This window comes from Bufo bufo, chromosome 7, assembly GCF_905171765.1.
Source record: "Bufo bufo chromosome 7, aBufBuf1.1, whole genome shotgun sequence".
Taxonomy (NCBI): Eukaryota; Metazoa; Chordata; class Amphibia; order Anura; family Bufonidae; genus Bufo; species Bufo bufo.
In genome coordinates, this window is record NC_053395.1 from 6,980,896 (window position 1) to 6,996,462 (window position 15,567).

The 15,567-nt window shown below is 46.3% G+C and overlaps 1 protein-coding gene across 1 annotated transcript in view; it reads right to left on the bottom strand.

Moving 5' to 3' along the window:
* Nucleotides 1-15,567, bottom strand: part of LOC121007941 (transmembrane protease serine 9-like) — a 57,655-nt gene that overhangs the window by 19,368 nt on the left and 22,720 nt on the right. The window contains exon 3 of the mRNA XM_040440209.1: nt 2,293-2,552. Within this exon, the coding sequence (XP_040296143.1) occupies nt 2,293-2,552 (260 nt within the window). The remainder of the gene's footprint in view (nt 1-2,292; nt 2,553-15,567) is intronic.

The following is a 15,567-nucleotide window of genomic DNA, read 5'->3' on the forward strand; positions in this document are numbered from 1 at the left end:
CCGGTCTATTAGGCTCCCTGCTAGCTCAGATGATATTGTGAGCTCAGGAGGGGGTGGAAAAAAAACTAAAAGTGCCCCAAATTGTAGAAAAGTCCAAATTCACATTAGGCGGGACAACACAAGTAGGCAGAGACAACAGAAGTGGGCAGGGCCTGCAGTACCGTACTACAGAAGAATATACCGCTTCAGCAAAACCAAATACTACAGTGCAGCATAAAATACTGCCCTATCACCATTCTGAGGACGGAGATACAGTTGAATTCAGGAGGGCCCCTGCGGCCGTTGGCCAGGTGTATCAGTACCTGATGCTCCGACATTAGTTATTGCCTAGAGCAGGGATCAGCAACCTCCTGCACTCCAGGTGTTTTGAGACTACAACTCCCAGAATGCTCCATTCACTTTTATAGGAGTTAGCAGAACAGCCAAGCATGCTGGGAGTTGTAGTTTCACAGCAGCTGGAGCGCCAAAGGTTGCTGAGCCCTGGCTTGGAGCATCAGATCATTTTGTACCTGGCCAGTGTATGTGAGGAGGGCTCGGGCAGCCCCCTGGCCAGCATCCCACCAGGACAGTTCCCTGTAAGGTACGTGGCCGGTCCACCCCTGAGCTCAGGCACTGATTCGGTAGGATGTGTCCAGTCATACACACAAGCCAGTCGTTATAGGGTCCTGCAGGGACAGTGTATGGATACTATGGACTACTAGGTAGAAAGTCAGGTTTTATCATTAGGGACAGGATGGGGCCAGTTAATGTACTGGGTGTCTAATAGGGCTGGAGCTGTTCACTTGCATACACACTCTGCTGCACTGCACATCCATTTAAAGACATAGTACTCTTTTTATGTGCAGGAGCCAGGTAGCAGCCTAAATAATATTTTTTTTAAATCTACTGGTTGGTGATATTTTAAGAATCATAGTTGCACCGGACACTGTGCAATTGTGTCTTTTTTTCCAAAAACCTGTTAGAAATTTTCTGCAGTTAATAACTGCACAGTAAGCGTATTTTATTGCTTCTCCATCATGTTCTGTACTGCACTGCCACTCCTCCTGCTGCCACTAGTACTACCCCTGTAGTACTGCACTGCCACTCCTCCTGCTGCCACTAATACTACCCCTGTAGTACTGCACTACCACTCCTCCTGCTGCCACTAATACTACCCCTGTAGTATTAGTGACAGCAGGAGGAGTGGCACTAATACTACCCCTGCCACTAGTACTACCCCTGTAGTACTGCAATGCCACTCCTTCTGCTGCTACTAATACTACCCATGTAGTACTGCACTGATACTCCTGCTGCCACTATTTCTACCCCTTTAGTACTGCACTGCCACTCCTTCTGATGCCACTAGTACTACTCCTGTGGCACATCTGCTGTCAGGTTCCATACTGCACTGCTGCTCCCAAAGTAGGGAGAATATTAAATACGCTATATGTTACCGCCATCATACGTGTGTTTCCCCACAGCCATGTAGTATTAGTGGCAGCAGGAGGAGTGGCACTAATACTACCCCTGTAGTACTGCACTGATACTCCTCCTGCTGCCACTATTTCTACCCCTTTAGTACTGCACTGCCAGTCCTTCTGTTGCCACTAGTACTACTCCTGTGGCACATCTGCTGTCAGGTTCCATACTGCACTGCTGCTCCCAAAGTAGGGAGAATATTAAATACGCTGTATGTTACCGCCATCATACGTGTGTTTCCCCACAGCCATGTATGTCAGTGTCACTCAGACATCATTTACTATTGTGTCATTGCATTTCAAAGCTTGGGGAGGAAAAACATTCCTAGGAGACTAGAGGGTGTTATATCCCAATTTTCAGGGCTATTGGAGCACTTTCTATTCGGGGGGATTTATTTGTACTCATATCAAATCATTCGAACTGGATCTGAAAGGAATTTGGTGAAATTAGCTCATCTCCAATTATGACCTCTGAGTGGGCCCATCCTTCCAGAATGACAGATGGAAAGGACATTACGGTACCATGAAAGGTTTTTGTGGTAATCCCTGTTCATGGGAGCGTGCCCTTCACGTAGAAGTTCTGAGTTCACCAGTCTCAGGTGTCTCTCTCTAATTTCACCTCTCTAGTCTTCACCAGCCATGGTTGCCCCCTTTACAGCCTGCACCAACCAATGCTGCTTTTGGTAGAACCGGTTTGCAGCTTTGGATGTGTGAAGCATTAGATATGAGATGACCCAGAAGCAGACGTAAGGCTCAGCTCTACAAGTCGTATGTTCTGCCCGGACACAATAATTTTTCATGTAAGACCGAGAACAATTCATGGGTCCATCCTCACCTGAGCCCCAACCGGTTACCCAGCACTCCAAGCCTTCGGGGAAGATGACGGAGGCGGCGGGCAGACAGATGGGCATGATGTAACTGGTGTAGTTGACCGGGCTGGAGAGCTTCACCAGAGCGATGTCTCCTGGACCTCCAGTCCCCGTATAGTTAGGGTGTATATAGATGTTAGAGACAGAAGAGCTCTGAGTGTGGTCATACGCCTCTGATAACCTGAAGAGCCCAAAGTACATGGTGTAGGCCGCTTCACTGGTGTCACTGCGAACGAAAGGAGAGAACAGAATGTAAACTGATAACTATATAATATACACTGAGATATAGGACCGGCCCCGAGCAACAAGCACGACTATCATTTAACAAGCCAAAAATACAAATTAATTCTGCCATACAGTGTCCATATAAGACTGTTCTATGTTGTCCACATAAGACCACCACACAGTGTCCCCATACGGCTGCCATAAAGTGTCCACATGCTACTGCCATACACAGTGTCCATATAAGACCACCATACAGTGTCCACATAAGACCACCATAAAGTGTCCACATAAGACTGCCATACAGTGTCCACATAAGACCGCCATACAGTGTCCACATGCAACTGCCATACATTGTCCACATACGACTGCCATACATTGTCCACATACGACTGCCATACAGTGTCCACACACGACTGCCATAAAGTGTCCATATAAGACTATTATACATTGTCCACATAAGACCTCTACAGTGTCCACATAAGAATGCCATACAAAGTCAACATAAGACCACCATACAGAGTCCACATAAGACCACCATACAGTGTCCACATAAGACTGCCATATAGAGTCCACATAAGACGGCCATACAAAGTCAACATAAGACCACCATACAGAGTCCACATAAGACCACCATACAGTGTTCAAATAAGACCAACATATAGTGTCCACATAAGACGGCCATACAAAGTCAACATAAGACCACCATACAGAGTCCACATAAGACCAACATATAGTGTCCACATAAGACTGCCATATAGAGTCCACATAGGAATGCCATACAGACTCCAGATAAGACCACCATACAGAGTCCACATAAGACCACCATACAGTGTCTACCTGCAACTGCCATTCAGTGTCCACATAAGACGGCCATAAATTGTTCACATAAAGTAAGACGGCTATACATTGCTCACATAAGACCACTATACAGTGTCCAAATGGCTGCCATATTGTTTTTACACAGTATTCATATCAGGTACAAGAACATTGTACTTTCTTCTAGGGTACAACAATATGGTGGCTTTTTGCTATAATGTGGGTTTTCTGGTCTGTGTCGCTATTACACGTACCTTTCAGTATTGCTATGTATGCTGCTATTTTAATTTTCCCACACTAGGTGGGGGGGGGGGGCACCTTTTTCCCCCCTATAAATTAAAGTAAATAAAATGTTTTCACATTAAAAAAAAGGGGACAAAAACACAAACACCCCTTTCTCAATTAAAAATCATTTATTTTTATTATTTAAAAAAAAAAGATGTAAAAACCATGACTGTGTCAGTAACAACCCAAACTGCTGAATCACTGCGTTATTTAAAACAGACAGGAAAAAACTGCCAGAATTTCTTTTGTTTTGGTCACTACTCTTCCCAAAAGGAGCAATAAACCTACAAGTACTGCAAAATATGGAAACGTTAAATGTCCCTGCACAAAACCAGCACAGCCGTATTGATGGAAACGTAAGAAAAGCGATTCTCTCTGAATATAGCCGCAGTTTTCTTTATTTATTTTGTCTTTGAAGAGAGAATTTTATTGTTGAAGGCAGTGTATAAATCATACATCACCATAATCGTACTGACCAATAAGGTCATTTCTACCGCATAATCAAAAAGAAACTCTAAAAAACAATACCCAAAAATTGGGCCAGGGAATTTGTCACGATGCGCTCTGTGCGCGGTTCCAGGAGGCGGGGACGGCCTGGTTTGTTGGTCTCCTGCTCGTGTTGTGATTACCCGTCCGTCTCATCCCTTGGTCTTGGCGTTTCCTCCTGGTTCTGACTTCGGCTTCTCCTGACGATCCTCCGCTTGCTCCTCCGGTACCGTGCTGCTCTCCTGGTTGTTTGACTACTCTGTTGCATGTATTGTCTGTCTACCCTGCACTTATCCTAGCTGAGGGTTTGTCGACCAGTTGTCCCTTAACACTAGGACTTGCGAGGCAAGTAGGCAGGGACAAGGGCTCGGGTTGAGCTCAGTGGTCACTTCCCCACCCCCTTGTCACGGGGTTCCGAAGGTGAACTCGGTCCCCCATTGCCCGCAGAACTGTTGCTTAGCTTTTGGAATGAGGTTCTGTGTTTGACCTCATTCCCAGGGCGGCTTTACTAGCTGGGTGGCTCCCTGCTGCTAGTCTGCCTTGAGCGCCGAGCTTATCACTCGGTGCTCGACTGGTTGGTCTGTCGGTCATGTGACGCTGGCCACGTCACATGACCCTCACTCCCCACTATAAATACAGGCAGCCTGCTGGCTACAGGTTGCCTTTTAATTTCTAGGTTCCTGGCTATTTGTTGGACTGCTGAATACTTACCTAATCCTGTTCCCTGACCATCCTTTTGCCTGCTCCTCCTGTACTGCGCTTCAGTCCTGGTATTGTGACCTCGGCTCCCACCTGACTACTCTCTTAGGACTCCTCTTGTACTTCTCTGCTCTCCTGGTATTTATGACCCCGGCTTCTCCTGACAATTCTCTGCTTGCTCCATTTGTACTTTGCAGCTTTCCTGGTATTGACTCGGTCCGTTCACGTCCTGTTGTTTGTCTGTCTGTCATCCCTGCACTTATTCCAAGTTAGGGATTGCCGTCCAGTTGTCCCCTGTCATTAGGACTTGCGAGGCAAGTAGGCAGGGCCAGGGGTAAGGGTGGAGCGCAGTGGTCACTTCCCTCCCCCCTGTGTGTGTGTACGCGACCGTTACAGATTAACAGGCCCAATAACCACTGTATTATGAATCCTCTGGTGACCCTGACTGACCATGTCTCTAGTCTGACGCAGAGGGTGCAGGAGTTAGGGGAAAAACTCAGTTCTTTTGAGTTAGGGCAAGGTTCTTCCACTCCTCAGGCCTCCAGTCCGCATTTTGAGCCCCAGATTAAGCTCCCAGAACCCTTTTCTGGAGACCGGAGGAAGTTTCTCTCTTTTAAGGAGAGTTGCAAACTTTACTTCCGTTTGCGCCCCGTGTCCTCTGGCCCCGAGAGTCAACGCGTGGGCATTATCATTTCCCGATTACAGGGTGATCCCCAGGACTGGGCGTTCTCTTTACCTGCTGGCACCAGTTGTTTATATTCTGTGGAGGGGTTCTTTCAGGCCTTGGGTACCCTCTATGATGAACCAGACAGGGCTCTAGTAGCCGAGACGGCTCTAAAGGCACTGGTTCAGGGCAATTTACCAGCGGAGGATTATTGCACCCAATTCAGAAGGTGGTGTGTCCCCTCAGGATGGAACGAACCAGCCCTGAAGAGTCAGTTCAGGTCAGGTCTGTCTGATAAATTAAAGGATCTTCTGGTCAGTTATCGACTTCCAGAGACCTTAGAGGAGATGATGACCCTTGTTGTCCGACTTGACCGACGGGTTAGAGAGAGACGACAGGAACAACAGTTCTCTTCCCAGATGGTGGTCCAGCCAGAGGCCTATCCCAGAGACAATGCTGAGGTCTCCACCGAGGAACCCATGCAGGTTGGCATGACCCGAGGGAATCTTCGCCGCAGACGTGGAGAATGCTTTTACTGTGGAGATCCTGACCATTGGATCAACCAGTGTCCTAAGAAGGTCCTCTCTGTCAAGTCTCCTAAGACAAGGCAACCTAAAGACCAGGTACACCCTGAATTTTCTAAATGTAAGCTTTCGGTACCCATTACGATTTCTCTGGGAGTAGATAAATGGCCGGGTAAGGCCTTTATTGATTGTGGCTCAGTGGCTAGCTTTATTGACTCTGAGTATGCTGTAAGATTGGGTATTCCTATGTTTGCCTTACCAACTCCTATCCATGTCATGGCTATTGATGCTACTCCTCTTATTGGTGGTACGGTGAGCTAATGTACCTCAGAGATTTCTCTAACCGTGGGTGTGTGCCACTCAGAGAGATGTTCACTTCTAGTCCTGGAGAACCTACCTGCTGAGGTGGTACTAGGGTTGCCTTGGCTCCGACTACATAACCCCACTATAGATTGGTCCAATGGGGAGTTGGTGAGATGGGGGCCTAAGTGTGACTCGTGCTTGTCCGTGGTACAGGCTGGGGTCTCAGTAAAGTCTGATACTTTACCCTCTGTTATTAGAGAATATTCTGATGTATTCTCATCACCAACCCCGGAGGCTCTACCCCCCCCATAGACCTTATGATTGTACCATAGAGCTAGTAGAGGGGGCCAAGTTTCCTAAAGGACGAATTTATAATCTTTCTATGCCCGAACGCAAGGCCATGGAAGATTATATTAAGGAGAGCCTTGGTAAAGGGCATATTAGACCTTCTGTCTCTCCTATGGGGGCGGGGTTTTTCTTCGTTAAGAAAAAAGATGGTGGTCTTAGGCCATGTATCGATTACCGGAGATTAAATAAAATCACTGTCCAGAATAGATACTCCCTCCCATTGATTCCGGATTTATTTAACCAGGTTCTGGGGGCAACCTGGTTTTCCAAAATTGACCTGAAAGGGTCATACAATCTAATCCGAATCAAGGAGGGAGACGAATGGAAGACGGCGTTCAATACTCCGGTAGGACACTTTGAATATCAAGTGATGCCTTTTGGACTCAGCAATGCCCCAGCTGTGTTCCAAAACGTCATGAATGACATTCTTAGGGAGTACTTAGGTAAATTTGTTATTGTCTATCTTGACGACATTTTGATATTCTCTCCTGACTTCGAATCCCATGTGTCTCATGTTAAACAAGTATTAGAGGTGTTGAGGGAGAATCAGCTATCCGCTAAACAAGAGAAATGTGTCTTTGGTGTACAGGAGATTCTGTTTCTAGGGCATGTTCTGACTCCTCACGCCTTCAAGATGGATCCTGGTAAGGTACTAGCAATTAAGGAATGGGTAAGACCTTCATCCTTAAAGGCCTTACAACGGTTCTTAGGTTTCGCCAATTACTATCGTAAATTTATTATGAATTTTTCCGTAATTGCTAAACCGTTGACCGACCTTACTAAGAAGGGGGCGGATTTGGAGAATTGGTCTACTGAGGCCATTTCTTCATTTGAAAAATTAAAAAAGGCATTCAGTAGCGCTCCCATTCTGATCCAGCCTGATCAGGAGAAACCTTTTATTGTGGAGGTGGATGCGTCCGAGGACGGCGTAGGAGCAGTCCTTTCACAAGGTCCTGCTAGCCTCACTAATCTGAGACCATGTGCCTTCTTCTCCAGGAAATTCTCTCCCACGGAGAGAAACTACGACATAGGGAATAGGGAGCTGCTGGCCATTAAATGGGCATTTGAGGAGTGGAGGCATTTCCTGGAGGGGGCAAGACATTGTGTAACTGTTGTCACTGACCATAAAAACCTTATGTTTCTCGAGTCTGCTAAGAGGTTGAATCCCCGTCAAGCCAGATTGGCTCTGTTTTTTACTCGTTTTGATTTTTCCGGGAAGTAAAAATGTGAAGGCGGACGCATTATCTCGGAGCTTCCAGGCTTTTCAACCTACTGAGGTACCACCTGAATCCATCCTACCAGCAAAAATCTTCTTAGCAGCTCTTACCCAGGATATCTCGGCTCGCATTAGGTCTGAACAACATCTGGCACCGGTATCCACCCCAACAGATAAGTTGTTTGTTCCCGTACAATTTCGTCTCCAGCTGTTGGGTGAGTGTCACGATTCTGCCTTTTGTGGACATCCGGGTGTTGAGGGCACTAAGGATCTGGTTTCTAGATCTTATTGGTGGCCCACTCTAACTAGGGATGTCAAGTCCTACGTGTCAGCCTGTGAGGTTTGTGCCAGGTCCAAGACACCTAGGACTCGCCCTGCTGGTAACCTACGACCCCTACCCATTCCCAGTAGACCCTGGTCCCATATCTCGATGGACTTTATAACTGACCTACCGCTGGCGGAGGGTAAGACTGTGGTTTGGGTAGTGGTCGATAGGTTTAGCAAGATGGTTCATTTCATTCCCCTGTCTAAACTTCCGAATGCTAAAACCCTGGCGTCTATTTTTGTGAGAGAGATTGTTCGTTTACATGGCATCCCGGAAAATATTGTTTCTGACAGGGGTGTGCAGTTTGTGTCCAAATTCTGGAGGGCCTTCTGTCAAAGATGTAAAATTTCATTGTCTTTTTCTTCCGCCTACCATCCTGAGAGTAATGGGCAGACTGAACGCCTTAATCAGTCTGTGGAACAATTCTTGAGGTTGTATGTTGCTGATGACCAGCAATTATGGGTCAAATTCCTTCCGTTGGCTGAATTTGCTTTGAATAACCGTGTCAATTCTTCTGCTGGGGTCTCCCCTTTCTTTTGTAACCATGGTTTTCATCCCCGTTTTCATTCTGGGTCATCCGTCTCCTCCTCTAACCCTGAAGCGGATAAACTCTCCTCCGAACTGTGCACAGTTTGGGCCCGGGTTCAATCGAACCTAGAAAAGGCTCAATGTTCTCAAAAACTCAAGGCCGATAGGAGACGTTCAAGGGGTGTAAACCTTCAGGTTGGGGATAAAGTATGGTTGTCCTCCAAGAATCTATCTCTCAAGGTAACTTCTAAAAAATTTGCTCCTCGTTTTATTGGACCATATAAGATCACGGAAGTGATTAACCAGGTATCTTTTAGGTTGGAGCTGCCTGAGTCATTCCACATTCATAATGTGTTCCATAAATCTCTGCTTAAAAAATATTTTGAACCGGTAGTACCATCAAAAGCCTCGCCTCCGCCGGTTCTTGTTAATGATGCTGTCGAGTATGTGGTGTCTAAAATAGTGGATGTCAGGAAGGTGCGTAATTCCTTGCAGTACCTGATTCACTGGAAGGGGTATGGACCTGAAGAGAGATATTGGGTACCTCCCAGGGAGGTTCATGCTCCTAGACTTGTTCGTAAATTTCATTTAGAACACCCTGAAAAGCCATCGCCTGAAGTCTTGGGTCCGGTGGCCCCTCGTAAAAGGGGGGGTACTGTCACGGGGTTCCGAAGGTGCACTCGGTCCCCCATTGCCCGCAGAACTGTTGCTTAGCTTTTGGAATGAGGTTCTGTGTTTGACCTCATTCCCAGGGCGGCTTTACTAGCTGGGTGGCTCCCTGCTCCTAGTCTGCCTTGAGCGCCGAGCTGATCACTCGGTGCTCGACTGGTTGGTCTGTCGGTCATGTGACGCTGGCCACGTCACATGACCCTCACTCCCCACTATAAATACAGGCAGCATACTGGCCACAGGTTGCCTGTTAATTTCTAGGTTCCTGGCTATTTGTTGGACTGCTGAATACTTACCTGATCCTGTTCCCTGACCATCCTTTTGCCTGCTCCTCCTGTACTGCGCTTCCGTCCTGGTATTGTGACCTCGGCTCCCACCTGACTACTCTCTTAGGACTCCTCTTGTACTTCTCTGCTCTCCTGGTATTTATGACCCCGGCTTCTCCTGACAATTCTCTGCTTGCTCTATTTGTACTTTGCAGCTTTCCTGGTATTGACTCGGTCCGTTCACGTCCTGTTGTTTGTCTGTCTGTCATCCCTGCACTTACTCCAAGTTAGGGATTGCCGTCCAGTTGTCCCCTGTCATTAGGACTCGCGAGGCAAGTAGGCAGGGCCAGGGGTAAGGGTGGAGCGCAGTGGTCACTTCCCTCCCCCCTGTGTGTGTGTGTACACGACCGTTACACCCCTGTGTGTGTGACAGAATTGCAGACCATTTAGCAATCTGTCCCCCTCTTTCCTAAAAAAAATGTATGATACAAGTTAAGGAATAAAGCATACATAGTCCAAAACACAAGTCATCGGGCAAAAACAAGCTCTTGTGCAGTTATGTAGATGGAAAACTGTTACAGGTCTGGGAATGCAAGAATGAATGAATAAAATAAATTGTCTCATCTTTAAAGGGGTTCTCCCACGAAAAGTACTCTACAGTTTTCAAACCAGCACCTGGATCTGAATACTTTTGTAATTGCATGTAATTAAAATTTTAGCATAGCTATTAAGTTATTCAATAATATGTATCTGTATAGCGCCACCTGCTGTCTGTTTTTTTTTTATTTGAGCAGGTCACTGGGATGGCCGCACATGCTCAGTTTAATCCTTCAACTGCCTCCTGAGTTGTGATAGGTAGAGCTGAGACACACCCTCTTATCTGCAGCAGAAAAGACACTCCTCTTGAGATTTCAGCTTCAGATAAATCTAGCACAGGGTTCATCAACCTCTGGCACTACAGGTGTCCTGAAACTACACATTTCACTTCTGTGGGAGTTAAAAGAACAACCAAGTAAGTTTGCTTGCTGGGAGTTGCAGTTTCACAGCAGCTGGAGTCAGTGGTGTATCTTGGTTTTGTGATGCCCTAGGCGAGACTAAACTCGGGCACCCCCCTAATATAAATTTGACCCACCCCTTTCTGTCAAGGCCAAACCCCTTTCTCTCTAAACCCCACCCCTTCCTGTCAAGGCCAAACCCCTTTCTATCTAAACCCCACCCATTCCTATGTGCCATCCACAGATCCCCCCCTCCCCTAAACAGTGCCATCCACAGATCCCCCTCCCCTAAACAGTGCCATTCACAGATCCCCCTCCCCTAAATAGTGCCATCCACAGATCCCACTCCCCTAAACAGTGCCATCCACAGATCTCCCCCCTAAACAGTGCCATCCACAGATCCCCCTCCCCTAAACAGTGCCATCCACAGATCCCCCTCCCCTAAATAGTGCCATCCACAGATCCCCCTCCCCTAAACAGTGCCATCCACAGATCCCCCTCCCCTAAATAGTGCCATCCACAGATCCCCCTCCCCTAAACAGTGCCATCCACAGATCCCCCTCCCCTAAATAGTGCCATCCACAGATCCCCCTCCCCTAAACAGTGCCATCCACAGATCTCTCCCCTAAATAGTGCCATCCACAGATCCCCCTTCCCTAAATAGTGGCATCCACAGATCCCCCTCCCCTAAATAGTGCCATCCACAGATCTCCCCCCTAAACAGTGCCATCCACAGATCCCCCTCCCCTAAACAGTGCCATCCACAGATCCCCCTCCCCTAAACAGTGCCATCCACAGATCTCCCCCCTAAATAGTGCCATCCACAGACCCCCCTCCCCTAAATAGTGCCATCAACAGATCCCCCTCCCCTAAATAGTGCCATCAACAGATCCCCCTCCCCTAAATAGTGCCATCAACAGATCCCCTCCCCTAAATAGTGCCATCAACAGATCCCCCTCCCCTAAATAGTGCCATCAACAGATCTCCCTCCCCTAAACAGTGCCATCAACAGATCTCCCTCCCCTAAACAGTGCCATCCACAGATCCCCCTCCTCGACGCTCACAGGAGAACATTTATAAACTAATAATTAACTTTAATCATTGCTAATCTCTTTACTGGATATCTTACTCTGTCTTGACTCTTAGCTCTGGTAACAGCAGGCAGTGCGGGCGGCGATCACTCACTGATGTCACGCACCTGCGCCGCCTAGTGGGAGGAGCAGGCGCGTGACGTCAGTGAGTGAGCGCCGCCCGCACTGCCTGCTGTTACCAGAGCTAAGAGTCAAGACAGAGTAAGATATCCAGTAAAGAGATTAGCAATGATTAAAGTTAATTATTAGTTTATAAATGTTCTCCTGTGAGCGGCGTGGCCCTGTATATTCTAACACCCAGGCAAGCGTCCCCGTCACCATGGGAACGCCTGGGGGTTAGAATATACCATTGGATCTTCTGAGTATACCAGCGGCAACATATAAGACGGATGAGACAGGGGCAAACAAGGCATTTTGCCGCCCCATTGGCAAGTGCCGCCCTAGGCAAATGCCTTGTTTGCCTCGTGATAGATACGCCATTGGCTGGAGTGCCGAAGGTGGTTGATCCCTGATCTAGCAGAATGAATGGGGAGATCTTTGGATCCATGTGAGGTACAGGGCTGGTTCTAGCTGTGTTAGAAAGAACTTGTCATGTTCTATATGATGTCTGATTTTCATTTTTTACATTAGTCATGGGATAACCCCTTTAAGGCTCAAAATAGTCAGGTCATTAAAGGGTTAAAGGGATAAAAAAAAAAAAAAAATTACCTGCAGTATATATCTATGATTAGCACCAGAAGATACTTCTATTGATCAGAAGTATTTTTTTTTATTTTTTTCCATTACCTAACCAGGCTCTGTGCAGTTTTGTTGTTTTTTTTGCCACCAAGGCTTTCTGCAGGATAACGATGACTACAATCCCCATAATTCATTTCTTCTCTCACAAAACTACCAGCATTTAAAGCTGCCTGCATGCCCCTCTATTACAAGGTATTGCATTGCTGTAATTACTCCTTTTTTTCACATACTTCCATGTCAGGAGCATGGTCTGGAGCACAGTCAGGAGCATTATCAGGAGCACGGTCTGGAGCACAGTCAGGAGCACGGTAGGAAGTATGGTCTGGAGCACAGTCAGGAGCACGGTAGGAAGTATGGTCTGGAGCACAGTCAGGAGCATTATCAGGAGCACAGTCAGGAGCGCGGTCAGAAGCATGGTCTGGAGTACGGTCAGGAGCATGGTCTGGAGTACGGTCAGGAGCATGGTCTGGAGTACGGTCAGGAGCATGGTCTGGAGTACGGTCAGGAGCATGGTCTGGAGTACGGTCAGGAGCATGGTTATGTGCCTAGATATGAGACTGTCACATCACTGTAGATGCACAATATAAGGTTTTGGTTTGCTGGGTGGGGGTGATTGACTAAGTAATATAAAAGTCCTCACTGTGCCCCATGAGGACTGTCTGAGCAGTTAACCAAGCGAGTCACCGGTGAAGTATCAGGTGATGACTGTTATGTTCCACCATGTTAGGCCATGTATGGGGGGGGAGTACCCATCCCACCAGAAATTTTATTGCTGACATTGGAGGTTGTTTGATCTGTTTTTTTTCTATACAAAATATGGACACTGACTATGTTGAGTTAAAAAGTTAACATGTTGTGCACTTTCTTTCCTCTTTAAGGTGGAAGCATGGGGGAAAGGGTTAATATGGCCCATTTTTAAACAGTGTTTTATTATAGTGTCAAATAGTGCTCATGTGTAGAAGGTTTTCCACATGTCACTCAGTGTAGTCACAGGAAGAAAAGGAACATCTCTCGGCGCAAGGAACCAACCAGAGGTAGATGGTGAATCTTCAAGAGTTTTATTGCAATCACACTTGTGGAGCTAGCACTTCTGAGAGCTCGGTGAACAGGGTTTTGGCACAAGGCAGAGGCAGCTGGATCTGTCTTAACATATCTATACAACAGCCCAGCAGTCCACTCGTCTAACGATGGGTCTGAGGAAAGTGGCCATCAGCAGCCTCTGAGGTCCAAGCCAGATACCCATGATTCAGTCGGTGATCGACCCATCCTCCTCCAGAGCCATGTAACAGCGCACCCTGTGTACTGAGAAATACATATCATTGTCCTGCTAATATATAGCGATGAGCGGCAGGGGCAATATTCGAATTCGCGATATATCACAAATATTTTTTGGAATATTCGTGATATATTCGTGAATTTGCATATTCGTTATATTCGACTTCCTGATTTTTATGCGAAAATCGGGAACGTAATGATGATCAAGTGAGTAAGCGAGCGCATGGCGTAATTTACGTTATTTGATACTGTAGAAAGTCAGCCTGATAAGAAGAAATGCTGCGCAATTGCTGCACTGAGGACGGAATCCGGATCACTGGAAGTAATATTATATCACAGCACTTCTTCTTCCTCTCACATATTGCTGCATGGCAGAACAATTTGTATAAGTAGATCGAGTCTTTCCAAATATTATTACATACGAATATTAGCGATATTGATACAAATTTTTCTTTTTCGCAATACAAACAACACAGTTTATCAGGTCTGAGTAGATATTACTGATTGGAGTAACATCACAGCGCTATGTCTGTAGCTGTATGTATGGACAGCTGGGAAATCTCTCACATGCACATAGCACGTCCATTCTCCTGCCACACACTATACACCACACACTATACACTATACACCACACACTATACACTATACACTATACACTATACACCACACACTATACACTATACACCACACACTATACACTATACACTACACACTATACACTATACACTATACACCACACACTATACACTATACACCACACTATACACCACACACTATACACCACACACTATACACTATATACCACACACTATACACCACACACTATACACCACACACTATACACTATACACCACACACTATACACTATACACTACACACTATACACTATACACTATACACCACACACTATACACTATACACCACACTATACACCACACACTATACACCACACACTATACACTATATACCACACACTATACACCACACACTATACACCACACACTATACACCACACACTATACACCACACACTATACACCACACACTATACACCACACACTATACACCACACACTATACACCACACACTATACACCACACACTATACACCACACACTATACACCACACACTATACACCACACACTATACACCACACACTATACACCACACACTATACACCACACACTATACACCACACACTATACACCACACACTATACACCACACACTATACACCATACACTATACACCACACACTATACACCACACACTATACACCACACACTATACACCACACACTATACACCACACACTATACACCACACACTATACACCACACACTATACACCACACACTATACACCACACACTATACACCACACACTATACACCACACACTATACACCACACACTATACACCACACACTATACACTATACACCACACACTATACACCACACACTATACACCACACACTATACACCACACACTATACACCACACACTATACACCACACACTATACACCACACACTATACACCACACACTATACACCACACACTATACACCACACACTATACACCACACACTATACACCACACACTATACACCACACACTATACACTATACACTATACACCACACACTATACACTATACACCACACACTATACACCACACACTATACACCACACACTATACACTATACGCTATACACCACACGCTATACACCACACACTATACACCACACACTATACACCACACACTATACACTACACACTATACACTACACACT